Source organism: Jaculus jaculus, unplaced genomic scaffold (genome assembly GCF_020740685.1).
Source record: "Jaculus jaculus isolate mJacJac1 unplaced genomic scaffold, mJacJac1.mat.Y.cur mat_scaffold_35_1_3033546_arrow_ctg1, whole genome shotgun sequence".
In the NCBI taxonomy this organism is placed as follows: domain Eukaryota; kingdom Metazoa; phylum Chordata; class Mammalia; order Rodentia; family Dipodidae; genus Jaculus; species Jaculus jaculus.
This window is the reverse complement of record NW_025423491.1, coordinates 2,284,074-2,310,277: the sequence shown is the minus strand read 5'-3', so window position 1 is coordinate 2,310,277 and position 26,204 is coordinate 2,284,074. Positions and strand designations below refer to the sequence as shown.

Below are 26,204 nucleotides of genomic sequence, written 5' to 3'. Positions count from 1 at the left end.
GAACTTCGAGGCCTGACTTATGAACTTTCTAGGAGGAAGGAAAGACTGTAGAGGACTTTGTTGGAACTGGGCTACTGACATAAGGGCTGGCTGCATTCTGTGGCCCAGGCCCAGAGGGTTTGATCAAGATTAAGTTTGTAGTGGACTGATGTGCTTGGCTAATGATATTGGACTGAGAGATTTAAGATTTTATTTTTTATTTTTGTTTGTTTTTTTTTTTTGAGGTAGGGTCTCACTCTGGTCCAGGCTGACCTGTAGTCTCAGGGTGGCCTTGAACTCATGGCGATCCTCCTACCTCTGCCTCCCGAGTGCTGGGATTAAAGGCGTGCACCACCACGCCCAGCTCAGATTTAAGATTTTTAAACTGGAAAACTTGAAGCAAGTTAAAATTACCGGCAATAAGACTGGTCTTAGGTTACTGAACCTGCTATTGTCAAACACATTAGCAATCTTAAGGAAGATGGTCCAACTGATTTACATTATTAAAACAATGGAGAACATGCCCAAGGAAAGACTCTTAGAAATGCAAACTCTTTTGGAAAGAGTTGACTGGAGAAAGAACATGCCTTTCAAGGTTACAATTTATTTCATCCCTGAATTAAGAATATGGCTATGTCCTGCACACATGGCATTGGTTTCAGAGATGTGAAAAATGTGAAGGGTGGTTAGGAATTGCACACAGTTCCAGGAGCCACTGCGGAGATGTGGCATGAGGCAGAGCCTGATTCCCTGACAGGCTGAAAGAGCCTTTGGAAGATGGACCATGGTTTGCATGAATACCTGAAGATATTTTGTATATACCAGGACTATAATAAAGTACACTGTTGGTCTAGGATGGAAGTATTTCCTGGATACTCTATGCAGCTGGAGGGGCAGAATTGGAAAATCTAGAGACTATCAGTCTCTGGTTATATTGAATTTGAACTGCAGAAGTTTGATCTTTGTTTGATAGTGGTTACGTATGCATTGTTTAGTCTTTCCTTGCCAGTTGAAACTGTTTACCCTGTGCCTTTATATGCTGGAAGTATTTAACTTACTTGATTTTATAGAACTCACTATCTTAAATTGGTCAAGACTGTGGGGACCTTTGTAATTGAACTGAGTGCAGGAGCAGCAGTGCCTAGCTATTTGTAATTAGCCTTTACTTGGTGCTTTGTCTCTGCATTAGGATGCTGTAAAAGCTTAGTACTAGTTATAAATGTCTTCAGACATCATAAAGACAGGAACTTCCCTGTGGGATTCCTCTCTTGCAATTACATATACATTCTACACTGATTAACATAAATAGTGATCACTTCTGTTGGTGAGATATACTGCCCATTCTCAGGGTTGCTTTCCATCACATCACTGTCAACACACACACACACACACACACACACACACACACACACACCTCTATTTGCTTCTCCATTCCAGTTTTTCATGTCTATCACTTGCCTTCTGTGTGCCATAACTTTGCAAGAGAAGAAGGCAACATCTTGATCCTGACTGCAGAGTGGAGACATGAGATGGAGTCCTCACCAGGCCTCTGGACTTCCAGCAATCCAGAGATAAAGGGATGAAGGAAGTGAAGAAAGGAAGTAAGGAAAGGAAAGGAGAATAACATGAAGAAAGGGCGAAAAAGAAGGGGAAAGGGTGGCAGGAAGAAAGGGTGAAGAAATAGGTGAGAATAAAAATGGATAGGAAGAAAGAAAGAAAGGAGGGAGTAAGGGAGAGAAGAAAGAATGGGAGAAAAAGGAGGGGGAGGGAGAAAAATGACAGAAAGGAAGGAAAGAAAGAAGGAAGGAAGGACAAGGAAAGGAGTGCAGGCTGCAGAATCTTGCCTTAGCACAGTCAATACCTGTAGGTTGACCATAGTGCTGTCAGGCACACAGAGTTTGCCTTGTGGGATCTTCTGCCCCCTGGAGTCACACCATCACACCATCACACCAGGCCTCCAGGCCCCAGGAGTCCGCACCTGTTTCCTGGTAAATGGGGTTGAGGAAGGCGCACAAGCTCTGTGAGCTGCAAACCTGCTTCAGTACAGCTGCACCCCAGGTGCTAGGAACCCCTACATCTGCTCTCTGGGTCAGTGGACAGACAGACTTTGAGAATAACAAAGCTCCTGGTTCAGGGCCGGGCATGGTGGGGGGCAGAGGTGGCAGGGTCGCTGTGAGTTTGAGGTCACGCTGAGACTAAATAGTGAATTCCAGGTCAGCCTGGGCTAGAGTGAGACCCTACCTGGAAAAATAAAAAAAAAAAAAAAAGAAAAATATTCCTGCTTCAACACGCATGCATCCCAGGAACCCTTTCATCTGCTCTCTGGATATGTGAAGGACACACAAGATTTTTTGAGCTGCGAAGTCGCTACTTCCACACAGTTGCACCTCAGGTCTCAGGAGCTCCTGCATCTGCTGTCGGAGTGCCTGGTGGGGCGCACAAACTCTGGTAGCTGCAAAGTCCCCGCGCCATGACAGCTGCACCCCACTCATCTGCTGCCCGTCCCCCCGTGGGCGGCTCCGGTCTCCCCCGCCTCACAGGCAGGTGGAACTTTCCGTGACGTCACAATGCTGCGCCACAAGCCGCGCCTCCTGAGAGAACTTGTGAACTTGTAAAAGGCGGGAGCCCGGGCTTCTTTCTCCTCAGCCTCTGTCCAGCAGCCTGGCCGGGCGGAGGAGGCGGCGGTGGCGTGTACGAAGCCAGGGAAAGCGCTCAGCAAACAGTAAAGTGAGAGGGCGAGGGCGTGAGCGGTGCGGAGGAAGCGGCGGGGTGCCTTTTCCTGAGGCTGTTCTGGGGAATGGCGGAGGCGGCGGCCGTGGCGGTCTGTGCACGAGCGGGAGCGCCCCGCAGCAGGTGGGAGGATGGCGCAGGGCCGCGGGGCTCCCCGGGAGGCGCTGCGAGGAGCCCAGGGGATGGGCTGGTCGGGACCCGCACCGAGCTCCAGAGCTGCGCCCTGGAACATGAATCCATCCACACAGACCACAGACACGCCCACACGCTCATGCCGAACCCCGGCCCGCGAAAGCTGGGTGCGGTGCGCTCCGGGAACCGCGGTGGGAGGCTGAGGTAGGAGGGTCAAAGGTTGAGGGCAAGTCTGGAGTATATAAATGACCCGGTGTGAACACTCAAGAGCAAAAAGGAAAGGAGAGGGGAAGATAAAGGGAGGAAGGGGAGGAAAGAGGAAAGGGAGACAGGGAGAAAAAAAGGGAGACAGGAAAGAGGAAATAAAGGGAGAAAAGAAGATGAAAAGGAAGGAAGAAAGGGAGAAAAGAGGGGAAGAGGGTGAAGAATGGAGGGAAAGAATGAGCGTGGGATGGAAAAAGAGGGGGGAGGGAGAGAAAGACGGAAGGAAAGAGGGGAAAGAGGAGGAGAATAAAAGGAAGAAAGGAAAAGGGGGCAAGGGAGAATGGAAAGAAGTAAGAAAAGAAGAAAGGAGGGAGTGAAGGAGGGAGAGGGAAGGAAGGAGGCAGACTGGGAGAGAAAGGAGGGAGAAAAAAGGGAAATAGAAGAAGAGAAAGGGAGGACAAAAGGGAGGAAGACCAAGGGAAGCAGGGCAGGGCTGCCAAGCCCAGGCCTGAGTTCAGTCTGTCCCTGTGGGTTGACCACGGTGCTGTCAGGCACACGCAGTAAGCATGCGGAAGGCATGAAGCCTCCTCAGGCCCCAGGAGTCCTGCAACTGCTCTGTGAGCTGCAAAGTCCCTGCTTCAGTACAGCTGCAGCCCACTCCCCTCTGGAAGCCGCCCTCCAGTCAGCAATGGTGGATGGCTCTGCCTTCCTCCATGCTAGGGGCAGGTGAGATAGCCTGTGACATCACAATGCTGAAGATCTATCAGAATACTGTAGAAACTGTAAACTTAAAGGCAGGGAGGTGCAAATGATAAGAAGGTAGCAGCAGAATTCATTTTCCTGGGCCTCTATCTAGTGAGATGGTGAAGAAGGCAGCAACCCTGGTGATCTGCTTATAAGTGAGACCTCTCAGCATCAGGTAGGAGGGTCAGGCAGGGTAGAGGGGCCATGTGAACTCACCAGGTGGTGCTGCCAGGACCGCTGGTGATAGGCCTGGCCACAGCCCAAAGCCAGCTCCAGCATGCCACTCACAAGTATCTTCACCTCTCCATCCCAATTTTGTAAGTGTGTTGTGCTTACAGGCATTGCCTTCATTTTCCTATGTATATGAATAGAAAATAAAACCAGCAGTGTGAGGTACTAAATGCTATAAGGAGAAGCAGGAAGGAGAGTAAGTGAAGTCTTGGCTTTACTAGTCTCTGGCCTAAACCCAAAACTCTAAAAGCCTTTGGGGTGTGAGAAATGAATATCCAACACTACTGAGTGTGATTACGAAAATTGGGAATGTCCTAAGTTTAATAAGCTCACTCTAATTTGGGAAAAGGTGTCTAGCTAAAGTACACATGGTGGTGATGGGCAGATAGAGAATGTTAGAGAAGTCATTAGACCTTTGAAGAGATGACAGTTTGGGAGGGGCAGACTGGTGTCAGGAAATTCCTGACACTTCATGAAGGGAAGAATAGGTTAGGGACTTAATGGAAAGAAACATCAGTGTATTTCAGGCACAGAGATGCCTAACCTCTTATTTGGATGAGATCTTCAGATTGCTTGGTTAATGTGATACTAAGGGTGTATATGGGAATTTAGAGGAAGATGACATTACTGATGTGATTCAAGTATCTTGTGTGTGAATGTGCATGCCATAGAGTATATATGGAGGTCTGAGGGCAATTTCCACTTTGCTTGACACAAGGTCTCACTTGTTTTACGGGGTGAATTATTTGGTTTTGGTGCTTCATGTGTACCGTTCACGCTGGCCTGCGAGCTTCTGGGTTCTCCTGGCTCAACTTCTCATTGCCTTGGAGTGGGTTTGCTGTGTGCATGTGCATGGTGGCGAATTGAAGTGGAGCTGTTAATCTTGCAAGGAAATAGCTTTATCCATCTCCCTAGAGTCCTCCTTTGATACGTGGATGTGTAAGACCTTCCTGCAATGGCATATATCAAACCTCCCAGAACAAGGATGTTTTCTGTGATATAATAAACAAAGTGGCCTGAATCACACAGCTCAAATATGAGGCAACAGGCAGTATACAATGGGACCTTCATTAAAATTACATGCATGGTGTGTCTTCCTAGCCACCTGGACAGGAGAAAAGAGACAGACAGTGGGTAGAGCTCCAAAGACAAACAAACCCATCACCCCGTTTCTCACAGTGAGGACATCCTGAGAAGCTGGGCCCTGGGTTTCTACTTTGGAGATGGCACTTTGAGTTGGCAATAAGATCTGAAAGACCAGATGTTGGACCTGGAGTTTGTGGAATTCAGACCACCAGGACAGAAGTAGGTAGGTATGGTCTTCCTTACAGGGAGGAGAGACACATGCCTTGTGCAGGATGAGTTACCATTCTCATCTCAACTTCCCCGTTCTGGAATTTGGTGCTGGGTTCTCCTCTACTGTGGTCTGGTCATCAAGGTGATGTGGAGGAAGGAGTAACCAGAAGGAGAAACAGGAAGTCAAGTTCAGACTGCCTGTGAAGCTGGGACATTGTTCAGGGCTCTGATGCATCTATCTCTTTAGGGTCTAAAGTATGAGAAGTTGGCCTTGTGTATGAAATCTTTGTTCCATCATTTTTCTCTCACCGCACTGATTGGTGATTTCAGAATATCCTGACTTTCTTCCCACAACTGTCATCTATATCAGTGATCCTGTGTTCCTGAAACCAGAATTCATCCTTGTACTTTCAGTGGCAAGTGAGCAAAGACAGGAGGAATTCAACTTTAAACTTGTGCTCTATTGAGAGAGCTGGCAATTTGGGACAAGAAAGGATTCTTTTCTTAGAGATATATTTGTTTCATCTATAGCTAACAGCAAATATAGGAGGGGAGATAAAGGCAATCATTTCAATTTTTTTTTTTGACAAGTAATCAGTCATGACCTTGAGATTTATGGTGTTACTGGTTCTGTATGTCTCCTTGTGGACTTACGGTCTCTTCTCTCCTTGTAGTGAGGGTTTCATATAAACCAAAGCTAGTAGCCCTTACATTCCTCTGAATCTCCATTTAGATTATATCTAGATCAAAAGTTAAGACAGGGGCTGGAGACTTGGCTTAGCAGTTAAGGCACTTGCCTGTGAAGCCAAAGGACCCAGATTAGGATTCCCCATCACCCATATAAGCCAGATGCACAAGGGGGTGCATGCATCTGGAGTTCATTTGCAGTGGCTGGAAGCCCTGAAGCCCATTCTCTCTGTGCCTGTTTTCTCTGTCTCTTTCTGCTTTCAAATAAATAAATAAAGTAAAAATTAAAAATACTTAAAAAAAGAAAGGAGGAAATATTTTTAAAAATTATAAAATAAAGACCATATAAACCATGAACAGCATTTGTTTAGATTCCTTTATAAAAACCAATATGTCTGTGTTTTCCCCTTATCACTCTTATCAGTATGGTTCCAGGAAGTGGGTAGTCCAGCCTATTCGGAATCCAGAAATTCTTCCCCATTCTGGCCTGTATTCTCTTGCCCATTCCATCAGATTGAGGTGGTTCACTTGGTGGCCACTTAGAATTGTTCAGCTTCTTCCCTGCCATAATCCAACCAAAGTCACAGCATGTCACACATGTAGTGAAAGGCCCAAGAATTCAGAAGCCCAGAAATACTATCATGCTCCAAAGGGAGCTTAAGCGGGCCCCTGCATACCTCAAACTCCAGGCTTTACTCTCTGTTGGAAGCAAGTAAAGAATCCCTCTTCTCATTATATCAGAGCCCGCTCCTAATATAAAACTAGGTAAAAAGGGCATGAGATAGCCCTCAAGGATAGGAAATGAGTAATAAAGTGAACCACTTATTTGGTTTCTGTAAATAGCCTGCACCATAAGCCTTAATAGCCACTCTGTAAGCCTTAGTAGCCTGCACCATAAGCTGTAGCAGCCTGCCTCAGACCACCAAGGTCATAGGAGACTGATACCACACTCTGCTACCCCCACCCAAGGACCTGAGCAAATGCTGACCTCCAAGGTCATAGGAGACTGGTACCACACTCTGCTACTCCCACCCAAGGACCTGCGCAAATGCTGCCCACCAAGGTCATAAGAGACTGATTGGTCCACGAGGGGCTTGAACAAATTAAACTAATTGGCTTAGAAACTATGGGGGGGGCACAAACTGACTGGCTCGCACCCTGCGGGCTCCTGATATTAAAAAAATGATTGGTCTAATGCACAGGCTTTGTTAGAAACCCTATAAAAACTGTCCTGTTCCTGCATTCGGGGCTCTGCAGTCCTCTACCCCTGTGCGGTGTACGACTGTGGGCCCCAGCGCGCTTGGAATAAAATCCTCTTGCAGTTTGCATCAAGACCACTTCTCGTGAGTGATTTGGGGTGTCGCCATATCCGGGCAGAGCGTGGGGTCCCCATCTTGGGGTTCCTTCAGTAGCCCCTGTGCTTCTTCCTCAACTGGTCTGGTATTTCCAGAAAAATGCTATAGACTGTGTTGCTGGGGTTGTTCTCAGGAGGAATGAGTTTGCTTTAACCAGTCAACAGATATTTTGTCATGTCAGGGGTCATTTTTTGTTATTTCATTGAGGGTTAGACATGCAGTGCTGCACCTCATCTTGTAGGTGGGGGTAGGGGTGTTGCTGAGCACCCCAAAATTGGCAGGCCATTCCCAAAACAAAGTCTATCTGACACAAATTGTCAATAGAGCAAAGAGAATGCCAAGTGCACTGGTATGGGCATATGAAAGAACCTGAAATTCTCAGGGGAGAGTATGTGCTGATTTTACATTTTCTTTCTCCCTTCTCCTTCCCTTCCCCTTTCCTCCCCCACTCCCCCTCCTCCCCCTCCTTACACCCCACAGTCAAGGGTCAAGGTTATAGCTCACCTGTGAAGCTTTGTATTTGCTTCTGAGTTTGTATTTTAGGTTTTTACCTCTGAACCTATAATCTCCCTGTCTCTGAACCTCTGTGACTCTCTGACTGTCCTAATCTAGGCATGTGAATGTGACCCCACATTGTACTGTCACTGGCCCATCTGTCTGTAGTCTCTGTCGCTCAGTACATGTTTCTTATGAAGCCTCTCCTCCGGGTACTGGAGTCACTAGGTCATGAGCGGGGATGAGGATTCTCACTTCCTGGCTTGGTGACTGTGATTATGCAATTTCCCTCTCAGAGCTATTTATGCATGTGTCTGTGTGTGGTCTTGGTTTTAGCAGTGCAGAGAACTGACTGTGTAGCTGGGATAATTAATGAAGGATGCAAGATTTGAGGAGCAGCTGTGTGCAGAGGCTTTATCCCTTCCATCTCCTTCTGCCTATACTTATATGTCCTCTTCAGTGCCCAGTTAAGGTGAAGTGCTAAGGTGGCCTATCCCTTAGTTCAAATCTCCCATTAAACACAGACAGTATAGGCCTGTATATCTTTTTTTTTAAAAATTTTTTATTTATTTATTTGAGAGCGACAGACACAAAGAGAAAGACAGATAGAGGGAGAGAGAGAGAATGGGCGCGCCAGGGCTTCTAGCCTCTGCAAACGAACTCCAGACGCGTGTGCCCCCTTGTGCATCTGGCTAACGTGGGACCTGGGGAACCGAACCTCGAACCGGGGTCCTTAGGCTTCACAGGCAAGCGCTTAACCGCTAAGCCATCTCTCCAGCCCAGGCCTGTATATCTTGTTGATGAGGAGACCTGCAGGAGAAACTAGACAAAGTTTGGGGCATGCTGTAATACCAAACATCTTGCAAATAAAGCTGGGCAATGAAGTGATCTCTCAAACAAACAAACAAACAAAAAATAACAACAACAACAAAAAAACCCTAAGGCATACAGTTCAGTAGTAGTGCACTTGCTGGCATTCACCGGCTCTGGGTGTCATTCCCAATCACCTTCTCTGCATGCTATCTTAGAAGAGCCAATCTCCACTTTTAAGACTCAGTTTGTACTGAACAATGGGGTGCAGTCACTGGCTACCTGTCAGGGTATTGAGGCTACAGCAAGGCAAGTGTATAGGAATTGCCTTGGAGATGAAGCTGATTTAACATTCACCTGCTGTGTCTGTTCCTTGCTGTGTAGGATTATGGCAGCGTGACTTCCACAGTCCCCTGTCCTGTCCTGTGACCTTTTTTCCCTGAATGTAGAATACTATGGTCTGGCATAGACATCTCTCAAGGATCTTAGCACACTCCTCCCAGGAACACTTAGTAAGCATTTGGTTTCATGGTGCCTCTGGACTGAAAGGAAAGCAAGGACCCCCTCCCCACTGGGCATTTCTTGGTTCTGGGAGGCTCAGAGATGATTAAGGGAAATCTCAGCCTGGGAAACATGCTGTGTCCTCATAGATGGTCCTGCTTGCAGGATTCACCAGAAAGGTGAATAAGGGATGTCAATGACCATGGTCATTCAGTCAGCCAGTGTAGAGGGATAAGAGGCAATAACAAGGGCCTATTAAGGCACGTTGACATACCTTTCTCTTTTTATTACTGAGGCAGTGGGATTGCTTTTGTGAGTTTGATGACAGTGTTGGTTACAGTGTACGGAACCAGCTGAACTGCATGGCAAGTGCCAGTCTTACACTCCTCCCTCGCATAAGTTCTGAGAAGGGCATGGGAGCACATCTGCAACCTCAGCACTTTGCAGGCTGAGACAGGAGGGTTGTTAGTTTGAGGCCAGCCTGTGCTACATGTAAGAAATCATGGGGTGAGTGAGGAAGTAAAAGAGAACAGAAAGACAAGGTTCATGCCTCTCATCCCAGCACTTGGGAGGATGATGCATGAGAATTGTGATTTCAAGGGCCATTTTGACTTTACAGTAAGTTGCCATTTCAAAATGAAAAAAGAAAAAGGAGAGAGGGCAGGGTTGTGAGAGAGACAAAGAGGAACAAGACAACAAGGATGGTAAATAAAATGGTGGAAAGGGAGACATAATGGGTGGGGGCAGGTGATTTAATGAGTTGCTCGTGCCTCTCATTCTGTCTGCGTTTGAAATAATGAGGAGGGGGAGCAGGGTTGTGAGAGATTGATTCTCATGTCACAGGACTAGAACTCCCCAAGAGAAGAAGGACATCCAACATGGAAGCATCATTCCAAAGATATAAGATTGTGAAAAAAAAAATGAGGCAGTACAGAGACATTTAATAATCAGTGGCTGCCAAGGTATCTGTTTGCAGTGGGTATGGAAAGAGAAGGATGACCAGTAAGTAGATGACAGGTAAATTTTGGGGCAGTGACACTGGTCTATTAACACTGGGATGCCAGATATATGACATTTATATGTCAAAAGCTACCAAGTATGTGGAGAGAAGAATGATCCCTACTGTAAATTTTGGACTTAGTGACCAATTTAACATTTGTTTATTATTTCTTACCACCATCAAATATACAGGTTCATGACGTAATAATACATTGAGTACATGAATTTGTGATGTCAGAATATGGAAGAACGTGTACTATAGGCTCAGTTTCTCTGTACAATAAGGCAGCTTCAGAAAGTAATGTTTTGCAGTTCCCAGCACATCATAGGGCACTTGCAGGACTGTGTTCAATCAAGAACAAAATGAGCAGATGTTGAGTTGAGCTAATGATGGTAGTTAGGTAAGAATGACATCCCACAACATCGCAGCAAACTGTGTCATAAATTTAAGATGATACTTGCATGTAGTAATGTTTCAAAGTAGTAGTTTTGGATCTTGTATTCATACTAAATTCTCCTAGAAACATTTAAACACATCTCAAAATTTCTGATTTTATTGGTCCACGTAACATGAGGTTGGAAGGTTTTTAATGTCCTTCTATGAAAGTCTGATGTGCAGCCAGCAGTTCTGTGGCAGAAGAAATTTAACAAGGAAACCAGACTCAGATAGTACTTTAAAACACAAGTTTTCATTAGCTTATACCAGAGAGACAGCATGACCCCATGTCTCTTTCCTATCCATGTAACTGCACCCTGCTTGTATTATCTGGTTAGTGTAGCCATTGGCACAAACACCCCTGAACAAACAACTTTCTGTTCTACTCTTGTACTTTTCCACTGATTTATTGCTAGGGAATCTTCTGTTTGTGCTCACAAACCTTGGAAACTTGTAACCCACCATTGTAAAGAATCCATAATGATGTCAGACTGTTTGCCATACTGTCTATAAAACTCCTGTGATGTCAGAGCTCAGTACTCAGTCTTTGGAAGTTATTCTCCTTAGTCCATGTCAACATGAATAAATTTTCTATTCTCTGTATCTCTGGTGATATGTCTTTGTGACTCAGTTTCCAGTAACAGGTTAGTCATAAGTTCCAGGGTCTGGGGTGATGACTGGAGCATGATAGCCATGTGCACTATGTGGTTAGCCATTTGCAATATTTCACTTATAAATATTAGAAAACTGCGTTGTGTGGCAATAGTCAAAGAATAAAGTCTAGATGTCTTCCTTGTATAGCTAAGTTGTTACAAGATGAAAATGAATTCCTCATGGACACTAAGCCTAAATTAATGCTGCTTCTTTTCATAGATTTTTCACATACTATAATTTGGTTTTGTTTATATTTGAAATCATAAACAATGTATAAGTACCAACAGGAGTAGACATAATTTATATTTATATGGGGGTTATTATATAAGATTTTCAATTTTTTTTTTAGCTTTATAAGTTAATTTTATTTTTGAGTATGCTTCAACAAGATATGACATCTGGGGCTAGTGGAATGGAGAGATAATGCATACATGAGACTGGAAATAATCGGAGAGATGAAGGGCTTTGAAAGGAAACAGGCAATGTGTGTCCAAATTCTATCTTCACCATTAACTAGTTAAAAAAATTTTTTAAATTAGTTTTGTATTCAGCAAATACAGGCAGTTTGGCACCATTATTAGGCTCATCCATGACCTACCCCCTTCCCTTTGGCCCCTCCTTGTTGAGGTATATGGGTCATGCCTTGTGGAGTTAGCCCACAGTTATTGGTACGATGAATGTCTCTGCATATCATGACCCAACATGTGGCTCTGACATTCTTTCCACCCCCTCTTCCACAAAATATCCCTGAGCCATGTTGGGTTCATTTTTGGTCTGTTTCAGTGATGAGGTGTTGGGGGCCTCTGAGGTTCTGGCTCTCTGATTTGGTAGGCGTTGATTTTTCTCTGTGTTGGTCTCCTTCCCCCTTGTGCTGGTATCTGGTTCATCAGGAAAAGAGCACCATTGCTTGTTTCGCTAATCTTCTTTAGTTTCAGCCGGGGCTCTTTTGAGGTATGATGGGGTGGCTCTCTCCTTAGGATCTGCATCTATCTGAAAAAGAGAAGCAGATTCTCCAACAGAGAGTAAGTTACCACCAGGGCAAATGAAATAACCCTTACTTTTTTTTTAATAGTTTAATAGGAGTAGATTTTCAGTTTTTTGCAAACAAAAATGAAATACGTGAAATTGATTGTTTTTAAACCTTTAAATTATATTTTATTTATTTATTTCAGAAAAAGAAAGAAAGAAAAAGATAGAGAATGGGTGTGGCAAGAAAGTAAGAAGATATAAGAAGACAAGTATGAGGGAAGAGGTGATGGCCTAAGAGTGGATGCCACTGAGTTTGACACCTGCTTAGGGCTGCAGAGTGTGTTCCAGGTCAGCCTGGGCTACAGTTATTGCTTGCCTAGAAAAGAAAAGAAAACAAAATAAAAATAATGAGAAAATATAGTAATGAACAATGCTTAATGCCTACTAAGTGTACATAAACTTGGAGTATGACTTTTTTTTTTTTCCTCCAGATTTAAACTTGAGAGGAGGAACAGTGTTTGAGGACTTTGGAGGAATAAGGAGCAGTGCCCGAAAGCTCAACAGAGGCACTTGGAGGAGGACATGACAGGGCAGGGAAGCGAAATGAGAAGCTATATGCTCTGCAGCTGTTACATGTCCCCAGCTCCTCTGCAGTTTTAGGAATGAAGGAAGAAGCAGGATCACTCATCCCTTTATAACATTTTTAAGGCCTTTTTATTTATTTTATTTTTTTTGACATAAGGTCTTTTTCTCTATGCCAGGCTGGAATTGAACTTGTAGGAATGCAGCTGTGGCCTTCTAGTAGCTGAGATTAAAGGCTGTGCTACCTCAACAGGCTTTTTGTTCTGTGTTTGATCCAGGGTCTCACTATGAAGTCAGGCTGTCATGGAATTCCCTGTGTAGATTGGCTTCTGACTCATGGCAGTCCTCCTGTCTCAGCCTCCATAGCGCCAGGATTACATACAGGCAGTACCATTCCTAGCTTCATTGCTCATCTTAACCCTCACCTTAACTATCAGTTTATAATTCCTCATAGCCTTCCTTAGCACACAGATGAGACAGGATAGGACCATAAACTGTGGAACACGTTCCATCCAGGAATTGGACCATGTAATCACTTCTCAACCTTGTATAAAACTTTAATTCAAATTTTTATCAGAACTTGAGTCTCTGAACACTTGGGTATGAAGAGGGAGCAGACAGATTTGGCTCCAGCATCCAACCAGTAGACTAATGTATGGGTTCAGTGCCTACAACCAGCTCTAATTCTGTCTCCTTCCTGAGAAGGAATGGTTTGGATGGGGAAACTGAGGAATGGAGGGGTAGAGTCAGGGATTCATGAGCTTCTTCTGTGATCTAACTGCGCGGTTCTCTCTCTGAAGTAGGATTTGCTGCCAAGTTGAGCAGGAAGAAGTGATCACACAGAAAGCAACTTCCTTTGTAGGGTCCTGGCTGTAGTGTGCTCATTTTCTGATCCTGTTGCACTGTCAGTTAATAGGTCCCACCATCTCTGAACCCCTTTCTCCAAGTCTCCTTTGCTTTGAGTATCTGGCATTCTTGGGGCACCACGTGGTGCTTCAGGATTCTGGTGTAGAGAAGGGATAGTGCAAGGAGACACACATTCAGGACTTGTGCAGAAGACCCACCTCCAAACCTGCCACTAGGGGGCTTGAGCAGGGGGAGGCTTAATTTGAGCCTAGGAGGCTGAAGGGTAGTTAGTGCATGCCCTAGGCTCTTCTTTTTTCAAGGACACATAGTTGGTCCTGAAGATGCAAGCCTGAAATTACAGCTAGTTGGGCAGGAAATAGAAGAGTATTCCATATTTAGGGCCAGCCTGGTTTAGAGTGAGACCATGTCTCCAAACAAAAATTTAAATAATGCACTGAGGATGTGGCTAAGTGGCAGATACTTTTCCTAGCATGCAGGAAGCTCTAGGTACACATACACAGACATACACTGGCTGAAGGAGAGGAATTGTCTAACAACAGTCTTCTTGCCAGAAAGTGGGAATCTTCAGTGCTGTCCAGGTGGTAGCAACCTTGGGGTGGTGAGATGCAGAGACAGAAGGGAAAGATGGTCTGGGACAGCAGAGACCAAGAGGGGGTGGCAATCATACACCAGATTTAAACAGTGAAAACGATAGTCACAGAGACACACAGACAGATCACAGTCAGATAAACATACCCACTGACACAAACAGAGGCACACACAGAGATGCTGCACAGGTGGACTGTGTTTGGGTGGAATCAGGAGTCCTGATTCTACTTCTCAGTGCTTTAATTCAGGCAACCCTGATGAGGCTGGGAAGTGGGCCTCATTGCACAAGTTAACAAAAGTCCCATTAGTCCATCTGGTAGAATACATCTGATGAAACCACATTTCTACACCACACTATGGCTGCAGTGTTCCTATCCATGCCTCAGACTCTACAGGGTCCAGATACACTGGCTTTTGTATCTACTGAGCTGGAACCAATTTACTGTTCTCTATGGCCTAGGAGGCCTTTAAGTCTCTGAAGATCTTCAAGACTTCCTGGTAGCTGAAACGTGCTGGTGGTCCTTGGATCCACCTTGGATGGTCCGATTTTGTAGCCTCCTGAGGGTCAGGGCCAGATGGGAGTCACCCAGGGTCCTCAGAGCCAAGAGACAGGGCTCAATGTGAGAATTTGGAGTAAAGATGGAGACCCTGAGACCACTTATTTCTTGACTCCAATACTTTATTTTATTTTAGTTTTTAATTTATTTATTTGAGAGCGACAGACACAGAGAGAAAGACAGATAGAGGGAGAGAGAGAGAATGGGCGTGCCAGGGCTTCCAGCCTCTGCAAACGAACTCCAGACGCGTGCGCCCCCTTGTGCATCTGGCTAACGTGGGACCTGGGGAACCGAGCCTCGAACCGGGGTCCTTAGGCTTCACAGGCAAGCGCTTAACCGCTAAGCCATCTCTCCAGCCCCAATACTTTATTTTAATACCAGAAAAGACAGGAGATATCTGAAGACATAGAGAGAAAGGCATTGGATCCTGGAAAAAATCAATGGAAGTGGGGAGGGAGGCATGAGCCAGAGAAAGAACAAGATGGTGCAGGATAGTTAGAGAGGGCTTTATGGGAAGAAAAGGAAAACTGTCCTGAGAAAGGAGCCTGGAGTGATGTGCTGAGGAAGGTCTGCAGGAAGAGGCCATTCCCTCATCTCAGTGCAAAGATATCTTAATTTCCACAACAGGAGGTTGGCCCTAGATCCCTGACTTTCTCTCAGCATACCCAAGTTGCTGCAGAAAGCTGTGGTGGTGTTACTTTCCAGACTTGTTGGGTTGAACCAACAGTTCTGATTCCACAGAGAAACTTTTGTAAAGAAGGGGGATGGAGGAGGGGAAGCCTCTTGGGGGTAATGGAGAGCATAATCGATATCAGAAATCCTAGCTGTATTCTTGCATCATATGGATGTGGAAGTCTGAATGGAATGCTGGGGTGGATGGTCTGGATGAATCAAGTTTACAGAGGTGTAGAGAGGGGTGCCATTGATATAAAAATAGAAATAGTTACTAAGGAAACAGGAGTTTTTGAAACCATTTGTATTTGGATATTCTAAAATAACCTATATAAGCTAAGTGGTCAAGTTTAAGACTGAACTGGCATGTTCAGAGGAGTGTCCATAATATTTCATTCACTAAATGTGAATTGTGATGTACAAATGAACTTACCTCAGAGGAAAGATGCAATGTCTCATGAGTTAGTCTAGCTTAAATAGGAATACACATAGAACAACTATTATCTAGAACAGGGTCTGTCTCAGATGACCACAAGCTGTCAATTCGTACACAGAAAAATATTATAAATAGGCCATTTTAAAAAAGCAAACACAGGACTGGAGAGATGGCTTAGTAGTTAAGGCACTTGCCTGCAAAACCAAAGGTCCCAGGCTTGATTCTCCAGGACCCATGTAAGCCAGATGCACAAGGCATTGTGTGTATCTGGAGTGTGTTTGCACCAGCTAGATGCCCTGGTACTCATATCCTCCCTCCCTCTCTTTTTCTCTCTGCTTCGTTCTCTCTCTCTTTCAAAGGAATAATTTTTGGGTTATTTTTTTGGGGGGGGTTCAAGGTAGGATCTCATTCTGGGCTAGGCTGACCTGGAATTCACTATGTAGTCTCAGGGTGGCCTTGAATGTACAGCGATCCTCCTACTTCTGCCTCCCAAGTCCTGGGATTAAAGGTGTGCACCACCACACCTGGCTTTCAAAGGAATAAATTTTAAAGGAAGCAAACATAAAGCCAAGAATGGTAGCACACACCTTTAATCCCAGCACATGGGAGACTGAGGTAGGAGGTTCACTGAGAGTCCAAGGTCAGCCTTAGTCTACCTAGTGAATTTGAGGTCAACTTGGGCTAGAGTTAGACTCTACCTCAGAAAACAAAAATAAGTACCCCCCCAAAAAAGGAAAGAAAGAAAATATAATGCAGTATAATTTTTTCCTCCAGATTTGTCACATTTAATTCTCCACAGTCTCTTGTTGCCTGTAAGTAAGTTAGTTCTAAGTAAGTTTCCTGACAAGTAAGTTTGATTTTCCATGTGAGAAGCTATTAGAGGCCTGGTTTCTGTCCATAGATTGGCTCAATAAGAATATTAGATGAAGCCAGAAATTAAATGAAATGGTGCCACAGGGAGAGTCTTCAGATGTGATAGATGCAGATATACTGAGGTCATGAATCCCTGGCGAGCCAAAGAACACTCTATATGCAGATTAATATGCCACCAGGACTACAGCTGTTGAGGAAACAATGAGAGATGAGTGTGGCTTTGGAGAGATTCATATATGTCTGTCATGGAGTTCCACTTGCTTTCTGAGGCAGCTCTCGCCCCAGCAGGGCAGCAACACAGAAAGAGAAAGGACAGATCAACTTTCCTCTAGGACATTTTTAACCCTAGTATCTGTTATCTGTTCCTAGGTGATTCCCTTATGATCAAGGTTTCTGGGTGGAGCTTTCTGGAGCATGGAAATGGAAGGGCTTGCAGGTATGGAAGAGGCATGAAGCCCAAAGTAGCTAATTTTAAAGCTACATTTATAGAATCTCCCCATGGTAACAGCAGGCCCTGTGATCTTGGTTTCTCCTAAGCTTGCTTTGATAGTTGCTAAGTCTCAGCTCAGGGTAGAGATGTCAGATGACTAGGTAGGAGTTGTAAAACTCATATACAGTTTTAATATACATGAGACAACTATAGAAAGAGCCAAAAGATATTTATACTCAAATAAATATTGTTTCACCTCCAAATGTTGTTTTAACATACTTTTCAATTCACCAATATATTTTGTTGTGAATTTAAATACGTAAGCATGTAATTTGAAGTAGTGCCCAATGAGGTCCAGAGGATGTTGGTACTTTTTTCATTTGCCCTTCAACTATGTAATGAAATAACAGACAGCTGGCTATTAAGAGACTGGATATCTGAGCACTATAGCCATGGACATTTCCAGTTTCTGCAAACCTCGAAAATAAATTTCAGATGACTGGAAAATTTCAGTTTGAAGGTTTTGCCACAACCCAAAGGGTAGAAAAGCAAGACAGTAGACAGGGGTAAGAGTGCATGCTGTGAAAGCCTGAATGGGCCTGATTCACCTTGAGTTTGATTCCTTGGCACCCACATAAACAGTGGAAGGTGGGCATAGATGCCTATAACACCAACAAGCATGTATCCTGCCCTTGTGGGAGCAGAAGCCACAGCTACTAAAGCTCACTAGTCAGACAATCTTAACAAAAAATACTAGCTCTGGGTTCAGTGACAAAGTTCATTGCAAAGAAATAGATGTGTACTATTGGGGGGAGCATCTGTCATTCTCTGGCCTCTATGAATCCAGGCAGACAATGAGCATTTGAACATAAATGTGCATGCACTATACATACACATATCATTCATACCACACTTATGTATGCAAAGTAAACAGCAAATGATAAGGCCTTAGAAACTATTTCGAATTTCTAATACTATACCTAGCTCATAATGAATCAGAAGCAGGAATGCTAAATAAAAAATGATGGCAAAGGAAAATACTGACATAATGAAAAATATGAACTGCAATACAGCCACCATTAAGTCATTCTTGGTGTAATCTCAGACCATTACATCTTCCTTTACACAGCCTGTGAGAAGGAAAGATTTAAAGCAATCCTGGAAGGCAAGCAGTATTTGAATTTCCACCTACTTGAATGCCTCCATGCCACGAAATTGAGACAAAAATCGAGTTTGCAAATTAAAATCATCTAAACTGCTATCAAGTCATATAAGTTTTAAAATAATCAGGTTGTGGTGACATGTGCCTTTAATATCACATGCTGTAGAGACCAAGGCACAGGATCACATGAGCCATGAGTTTCAGAACAGCCTGAGAACTCATTTCAAAACAAGTTGCCATGTGTTTTTATGTTTTCTCACATTTCTGTATTGGGACATTTGCATCTGGGATTAGGTCTTTGTTCCTGTGTTTTAACTTACCCCAATTACTTCCTAAGTTCAAATAGAACTATGTAGAAGTGAGGTAGAGGTGTATGGTTTATCCCCACTAGAGGAACTTGCAATAGCTCAGTAAATAATCCTTCAGCCACATGCTCAGTTCACCAGGCACAATTTCCCACACCATTCAAGGAATAAAACACAACTGATTGACGAGCCCATTGAAAAGAAGGTACTGGCCAACTACAAACAAATTTGGGGATAAGGAAATAGCATGCTTAGCCATCCCAGAAATACAAATCAAACCTACATTGATTTTTCCCTGTCACTTTGGTCAGGATGGCCTTTAGTAATTACAGGAGTTAGTGAGACACAGGCAGGTCAGAGATATGATGGCAAGGATACCCCTCGAAGTGTTTGACTGCTCTTCCACCAATGCATCTTCAGCCTTGTTTTTGTGTTGGGGCCAAGGGTAGGACAGACGGTCATCGGAGCACCCAGGCAGGTTGCACTGTAGGGCACTGTTCTGTCAGATCAGGGTGTTCCTGTTGTCATGCTGCCAATTTCTGTAGGGAAAAGCTGGTTGTATGAGTCAATGGTGACAAGTGGGGCCACCCTCAAAATGTTAGCCACCAACAATAACCAGAGAAGGAAGTTCCTTAAGGTGTCCTTAAAAGAACATAAGTTCTATGTATGCCAGTGGACTAATGAGAAATCTGTGCGTCCATCACTCATTTACATCTGGGGCAATGATGTAATGTTGTCTGGACCAATAAGAACCCTATCCCAGAGGCCATTCAGATGACCCCTCCCAGCTTTTAGTCTTCTCCCACCTGGAAGGGAGCTTTCTGCTTGCAATAAAGTCTGCTGCTCCGTATTTCACTCTTTTGAAATTCAGGATTGACTAGAGCCATGTGAGGATTACAGAAGAGAAGGTGTGGTTTGATTCAGGTGTCCCTCATAAATTCAGGCTTTCTGAATGCTAGGTTCGCAGATGATGGAGATTTGGGAATTAATGCCTCTTGGAGGCAGTGTATGGTTAGGGGTGGGTTTATGAGTATTAGAGCCAACTTCCCCTTGCAAGTGTTTGCACACTCTCCTGTTGCTACTGTCCACCTTATGTTGGCCAGGGGGTGATGTCCACCCTCTGCTCATGCCATTATTTTTCCCTGCCATCATGGAGCTTCCCCTCAAGTCTGTATCAAAATAACCCCTCTTTCCCCCCAAAGCTTGGTCAGGTGATTTCTGCCAGCATTGTGAACCTGAATGCAACAGAAGTAAAGCCAGCTTCAACAACACAGACTATTCTTTATTCTGAATACTAAGGGACCACATCCATTCTCCCTCAGGAATTAGAACTGAGGCCACCCTTGAGTGTGGGGATTTGAGATTTAAAGGGCCAGGGATGGGGGGGGAGAGTTAAAAGAAGTTTTTTTTTTTTCTTTTATTTGCTAATCACCTGCTAAGAGCAGAGCGGATTAGGACCATTGTGCTCAGGGGGCCTGATAGTTCTTGAAGTCTAACCTGGCTACTCTTTCAGTTATGAACTTGCTTTGCAACAGATGATCCTTATGCCAAGTTCCTTGAAAGTTTTATGGTCTGCTGAGGACAGTGGTTTGAGATCAGTGGTTCATTAACCTTTCTTTCCAGACCCCGAGGATAAGAAGACATGTGGTAGAGGTATTTCCCCAGAGTCCAGAGTGAGAAGAAGTCCAGGTTGGGTTGATGTTTGTTGAGCATCCTGGTGTTTTTGGTGTGGCTTTTTCGTATGGTCAGTCTTATGATGGGTGAGGGGCAAAGAAGGGGTCCTCCAGTGGTGCTATTGGGGCAACTGGTTTGAAGTCTACATAATCCCAGGAGAGCCAGGTACCTGGGTGGCTATCTCAGAAGAAAGGAGTTCAAACCAGTTGGCCCAGTACCACATTTAAAAAAAATTTTTTTTGTTTATTTATTTATTTGACAGCAACAGACAGGGAGAGAGAAAGAGGCAGAGAGAGAAAGAGGCAGAGAGAGAGAATGGGTGCGCCAGGGCTTCCAGCCACTGCAAACGAACTCCAGACGCATGCGCCCCCTTGTGCATCTGGCTAACGTGGGTCCTGGGGAATTGAGCCTCGAACCAGGTTCCCTAGGCTTCACAGGCATGTGCTTAACCACTAAGCCATCTCTCCAGCCCCCAATACCACTTTTAAATGATACACATGTTGGGCTGTGGTCTCCTTTGGCCCCTAATATAATCAGGAGTTTATTTAAGTTTGTAATGCAGATCTGCAGACATTTTACCCAAGGATAGTCACTAGGCAGATTTTAGGGTCCAGCCTAAGATGTGGTTGTAGATTTGGAATTTCAGTTTAAAGATATGCAGAGTGCCTGAGTTCTGCCTGGGTTCTTAAATGTGCTTGCATATAGTGGTGTTGTGTCTTTTGGGTTTTTGGCTTGTGGCTTTTCTCTCTCTCTCTCTGCTTGGTCCTGCAAGAGGTTGCCAACTTCTGCCATTATGGAACTTCTGTTGGATCTGTAAGCTTCAATAAATATCTCTTCCTCCAAAACTGTGCCTGATTTGGAAGTTCATCTCAGTGATCTGAGGCTGTCTACTGCAAACAGAGATCACAAGAGTGGAGAAGGGTGTCCCCAAGTCTTCACCTACTGGTGGTGGTGGTGGTGGGGGCAAAAGCTGGAGGTAAGAGATCCAGAGAACTCCTGGGGTGTGGGAGGACAAAAGTGTCAGGCAACTCCAGTCTGCATTTGAGCCTTACCTTAATGGCATTTGGTGAGGTGTTGACTGAATGGGAGGATCAAATAGCAAGAAATGTCTGTGCTGGAGGTAGGAATTGGGAAGTGAATAAAGGGGGAAATGAGTGAACTAAAGACTGGAAACTGAATTTACTCAATAGTCAAAAGTGTCAATAATGTTCCCAGAACTGGGCTTGCACTATTTGCAGAGACAGACTGCAAAAGCCAGAGGCTTCCGGTCACATACTCGCAGCTGTTTAGTCTTTAGTAGTAAGCACAGAGAACATTCGAGCTCTAGAAGGTGTGCAGTATGAAAAGGGAGAAATGAGGAAGAGGAGAAAGTAAAGGAGAGTTTGATCCTGTGTGCTACCCTGAAAAGGGCTGTCAGGGGTCTGGCTAATCTTTTAAGGGGTTTTGGACATTTGCCAGGTAGAATCCCTGGCTTTTGAGAAAAGTGTTCCCGAGGGCCTCTCAAGTACCAGCGATGTTTCCTGTAGGCTAGAGCAAAGGGACGAGGTTTAGACACTAAGGAGTCCTTGCCTTCTGGCCGCAGGCCCAAACTCTGTCCACTGAGCTCCCAGGATCTCAAGCTCCTCCTGGCCACTTTTGTGTTGTCTTCCCTACAGGTTCTTTTTTTCTGGAAGCCATCTTCTTGGCCATTTCCTCAAGTTGTCCACGTGTTTATGGAAAATCTTTTTCTCAACGAGCCCCTGTGTAAAATGGCAATTTTCCCATCCTAGATTCTGCAGGATCCTTTGTCCCTCTATGTTTTTTCCCCCAGTTCTCATCCTTTTGTAATGCAGTAGGTAATTACTAGTATGGTGTGCTGTTTTGAGTTGAAATAGGTGTCCCTCATAAACTCATGTGTTCTGAACGCTTTGTACCCAGCTGGTGGCAATTTGGGAAGTGAAGACTTCCTAGAGGAGAGGTGTGTGCTTGGGAGAAAGCTTATGGGTGTAACAGCCAGCTTTGCCTTGCCAGTGTTCAGCTCACTGTCATGCTGCGCTGTTCCACCTGCTGTGGCTGGCATTTGCCTCTGCCCATGCCATTCTTTCCTTTGCCATCATGATGCTGCCCCTCAAGTCTGCAAGCCAAAATAAATATTTTCCTCCCACAAGCAGCTTTTGGTTGGGTCCTTTGTCCCAGTACTTTGGAGGTAATCTAAGTGGGTATCATGAATAAATAATAAATTTGTTCATGAAGAAATGAGGATAAATAAAAATAAGTATATACTCAATTTCTCCATTGCAATTATGGATTTTCAGATTGTATTTTTCTAGTTAAGCATGTTATTTTGAGTCAGTATTACTATGTTCATACAAGATTAGGTGTTATTTCCATAAGGAAATAATATTCTTATAGGATAAGAGAGACAACACTTGAGTGAAAAGTGTTATTGAAGAAATGTTTGTTTGTATGTATGTGTGAATATAAAATATGGAGTATTTCCTAATATTTTCTGTCATCATTGTGCAAGGGCCTTATGTTGAGGTATAGATTGATTAAATATAACATAGGCCAACTATTTAAAATCTGTTAGAGAGGTTCTATTACCTTTAAAATATTTGAAAGTTGTGATTACAATTTCACTTGTTTGGGGACATTTCATTTCAACGCTTAGATTTCTTGCTCAAAACAGTAGCTGGAAAACCAGGCATGGTGGTACATGCCTTTAATCTCAGCACATGGGATGCAGAGGTAGGAGTAGCGTAAGTTCAAGGCCAGACTAGGACTGCAGAGTGAGTTGTTCCTGATCAGCATTGGCTAGAGTGAGACTCTGCCTTGACAAAAAAATAAACAAAAAATATAACTGGGAAAATTTTCAAGGAAGATTTTCATAGCTATCCCATTTGTAAACAAGATATATGTAATTTCTATGATGATACAAAGATAAGTGCAAATTTTGGTGAGGGTTAGGATCTCCCACAGAAAGCATTGCTTTAACATAATGACATTGAAAATTATGGGTTTATTGTTTTAATTTTATTTTTTATATGGTAGGATCTTGTTTTGCTGTATAGTCTCAGGCTGTCCTCTAACTCACAGCAGTCCTCCTTCTTTAGCCACTGAAAAGCTGGGATTAAAGGCATGAGCCATCATGCCCAGTAAAATGCATTATTTTATATACATTTATATTTATATTTGCTGTAGTTTTTTTAATTAATTAATTAATTAATTAATTAATTAATTTGAGAGCGGCAGACACAGAGAGAAAGACAGATAGAGGAAGAGAGAGAGAATGGGCGTGCCAGGGCTTCCAGCCTCTGCAAACGAACTCCAGATGCGTGCGCCCCCTTGTGCATCTGGCTAACGTGGGACCTGGGGAACTGAGCCTAGAACTGGGGTCCTTAGGCTTCACAGGCAAGCGCTTAACCGCTAAGCCATCTCTCCAGCCCTATATTTGCTATAGTTTTGTAGCTAGGGTCTCATACAGCCCAGGCTGGTTTTGAAGTGCTGACTTTTCTGCCTCAGCCTACCAAATGCTATTTTAGCAGTAAGTTTGTCCCTGTGGCTAACGAAGTTGTGGTGGGTTCATTCACTCATCATCTCCTCCTCTCTGCTGTCTGTCGGGGCCTGAGTAGATAGATGAGCACTGCTCATTGACATGCACTGTCCAGTCAGGCACTCAGAGCAGGAGGAGGGCTTCTGCAGTCCAGGACCTCTGTGTCTGAGCACACTATCTGTTTAGCACCTCTGGGATCATTTACTTCCCTGGAGTTTGGTGACTTTGGTGATTCGGTGACCTGTGCCACCTTGCTGCAGGGATAGCAGAAAGATTTTCAGGAAGCCAGAAATGGTAAGTGTAACATCATGATTCAGGGCAGGGAATCTGAGTGGCTGATCAGGATGAGCGGCCTCAGCTCCCCATCTTCGACTTGTGAGTCTCCAGGCCCAAGTACTCCATTAGGGCCACGCTGGCCTTGTCTCTCTGGCTATGGCAGAGGGGCTGGATGGGCCAATAACCTGGGCACCCTGTGTGTAGACCCCAGCCCTGATTGCAGCACCCACTGGGAGCTTTGTCCTGAAATGGTGTGCAGGCCTTTGAGCCGAGGGAGGGAAGCGTTCACCCTGTATCTATCTGTACCATATTTGTTCCCATTCTATGACCCACTGGTGTGCAGCCAGCTTCATGTGGGTGCCCTGGGGCTGGCAGCTTTGCAGTGTTGCTGAGCTGTCAGGCTCAAGAGAAGGCCTCCTGGATGCTTGTGCAGGGGCTCCCTAGAGCCTGTGCTGCTGTGTGTTGGGTAGGGTGCTCAGGGTCACAGGAGCATGCTCATGGATCCTGGAGGACACTGGGGACATGCAGCTGCCAGAAAGGGTGATTGGGCTGTATCCCTGGCTGAATTAAAGGGATTTGGGTCAGCCAGGTGAACAATGGCCTTGGTAGTCTGGACTTCTCCTATACATTTTGTATGCTTGTCTGGAAGTCATTTGCCATTTGCTTCCTACAATGAAGTGACTTTTGTATTTCTCTAGGCTCGGTGTAGAGAAATGTACAGAAATATAACATCTTGCTCTCTTTACATTACCTACCTTGTTGCTGCTATACTTCATGGGCATCAGAACCCTCCTTCATGAGCCTTCCAGCATGGATTGAAGACCAGCAGTTCCCCAGGAATCCTCTAGACCTCCAGTGCCAGACTGGGACTGCTGAGGCATGATGAGCAGCAGCAGAGTTCTCAGACTCTCCAGTGTGCAGACAGTCATTGCTGGACTTCCTGTAAGCCAATTCCACACATAAATCCTCCTTGTAATGTATACTCATTCTATGGATTCACTTCCATCCAGAACTCAAACTAATACTGACTGTGGTGCCAGGAGTGGTTCTAGGAAACAATTTCAAGCTTGAAGTTCATGAGTGGTCTCAGTATTAACTGTATCTGGCTGTCCAACTGTAATGCTACTAAAGACTCCCTCCTGCCTGAGCCTGTTAACATGGGGATTGATACACATTGACCACTTACCTGCAGACGTGTGTGCACTTTTGTCTCTTTGTCACTGTTTCTATGTCTATAATGGTCTAGCATTAAAAGGGGCTGTTGAAGGCTGGAGGGATGGTTTAGCAGTTAAGTCATTTGCCTGCAAAGCCAAAGGATCCAGGTTTGATTCCCCAGGACCCATGTTAGCCAGATATACAAGGGGGCTCATGTGTCTGGAGTTCATTTACAGTGGCTGGAGGCCCTGGCACATTCATTCTCTCTCTCTCCCTCTTTCACTGTCAAATGAATAAATAAATAAAAATAAAATATTTTCAAAAGGGTGTGTTTAATCATGTCTGTCCTTTTGACAATATGTTCTATTCAGTCTGCCAGCTCCCCACAATATTCATCTAGTTGTGTTCTGAGCCCTGTCTGTGGACTTTGGTGTTCTTATTTATCTCCTGAATCTAAGGAGGGCACAGTCTTAACTGTCTTCAACCTAAGCACATCAGCAAGTTGTAGTTGCTAGAGGGAAGTTTAGGAAGACAGCAGGGTGATTACTGTCATGGTTGTCTGTTGGCTCAATTGAGGCTGGGCACAATCAAGCACTGAAGGAGCAGCAATGTCATACTGGGAGCTGTGGTGTTGTCTGGGTGGGCAGGCACTGGAGTGCGTGTACATCGTCCATGTGGAGTTTAGAGTCAGGTGTGATTGTAGATGGAGACTGTGGACATAGAATGTTGGGCACAAGGAGGTGATTTCTCCAGGTATACCAAGGCCAGTTGAAGTGAAGAGACTTTTGTCCAACTGTTACGAGGGCCCTCTGCCATCTGCCCCAGTGTTCCCTGGACTGAAGCCCTGAGAGTGGAGTCAGGGATCATGGTTGG

The 26,204-nt window shown here is 44.6% G+C and overlaps 1 protein-coding gene across 18 annotated transcripts in view; it reads left to right on the top strand.

The window, feature by feature from the left end:
- Nucleotides 1-2,478: 2,478 nt before the first annotated feature.
- LOC123457313 (zinc finger protein 432-like) overlaps nucleotides 2,479-26,204 on the top strand; it is a 174,897-nt gene continuing 151,171 nt past the window's right edge. For 6 of the 18 annotated variants that reach the window (XM_045141305.1, XM_045141299.1, XM_045141287.1 and 3 more), the window contains exons 1-3: nucleotides 2,479-2,832; nucleotides 5,200-5,329; nucleotides 24,962-25,118. In XM_045141305.1, the coding sequence (XP_044997240.1) occupies nucleotides 25,056-25,118 (63 nt within the window). In that variant the 5' untranslated portion in view covers nucleotides 2,479-2,832; nucleotides 5,200-5,329; nucleotides 24,962-25,055. Of the gene's footprint in view, nucleotides 2,833-5,199; nucleotides 5,330-17,166; nucleotides 17,234-24,060; nucleotides 24,195-24,874; nucleotides 25,119-26,204 lie in introns of those variants that run through there. The other 12 variants (XM_045141290.1, XM_045141297.1, XM_045141295.1 and 9 more) reach the window with 12 other exon arrangements.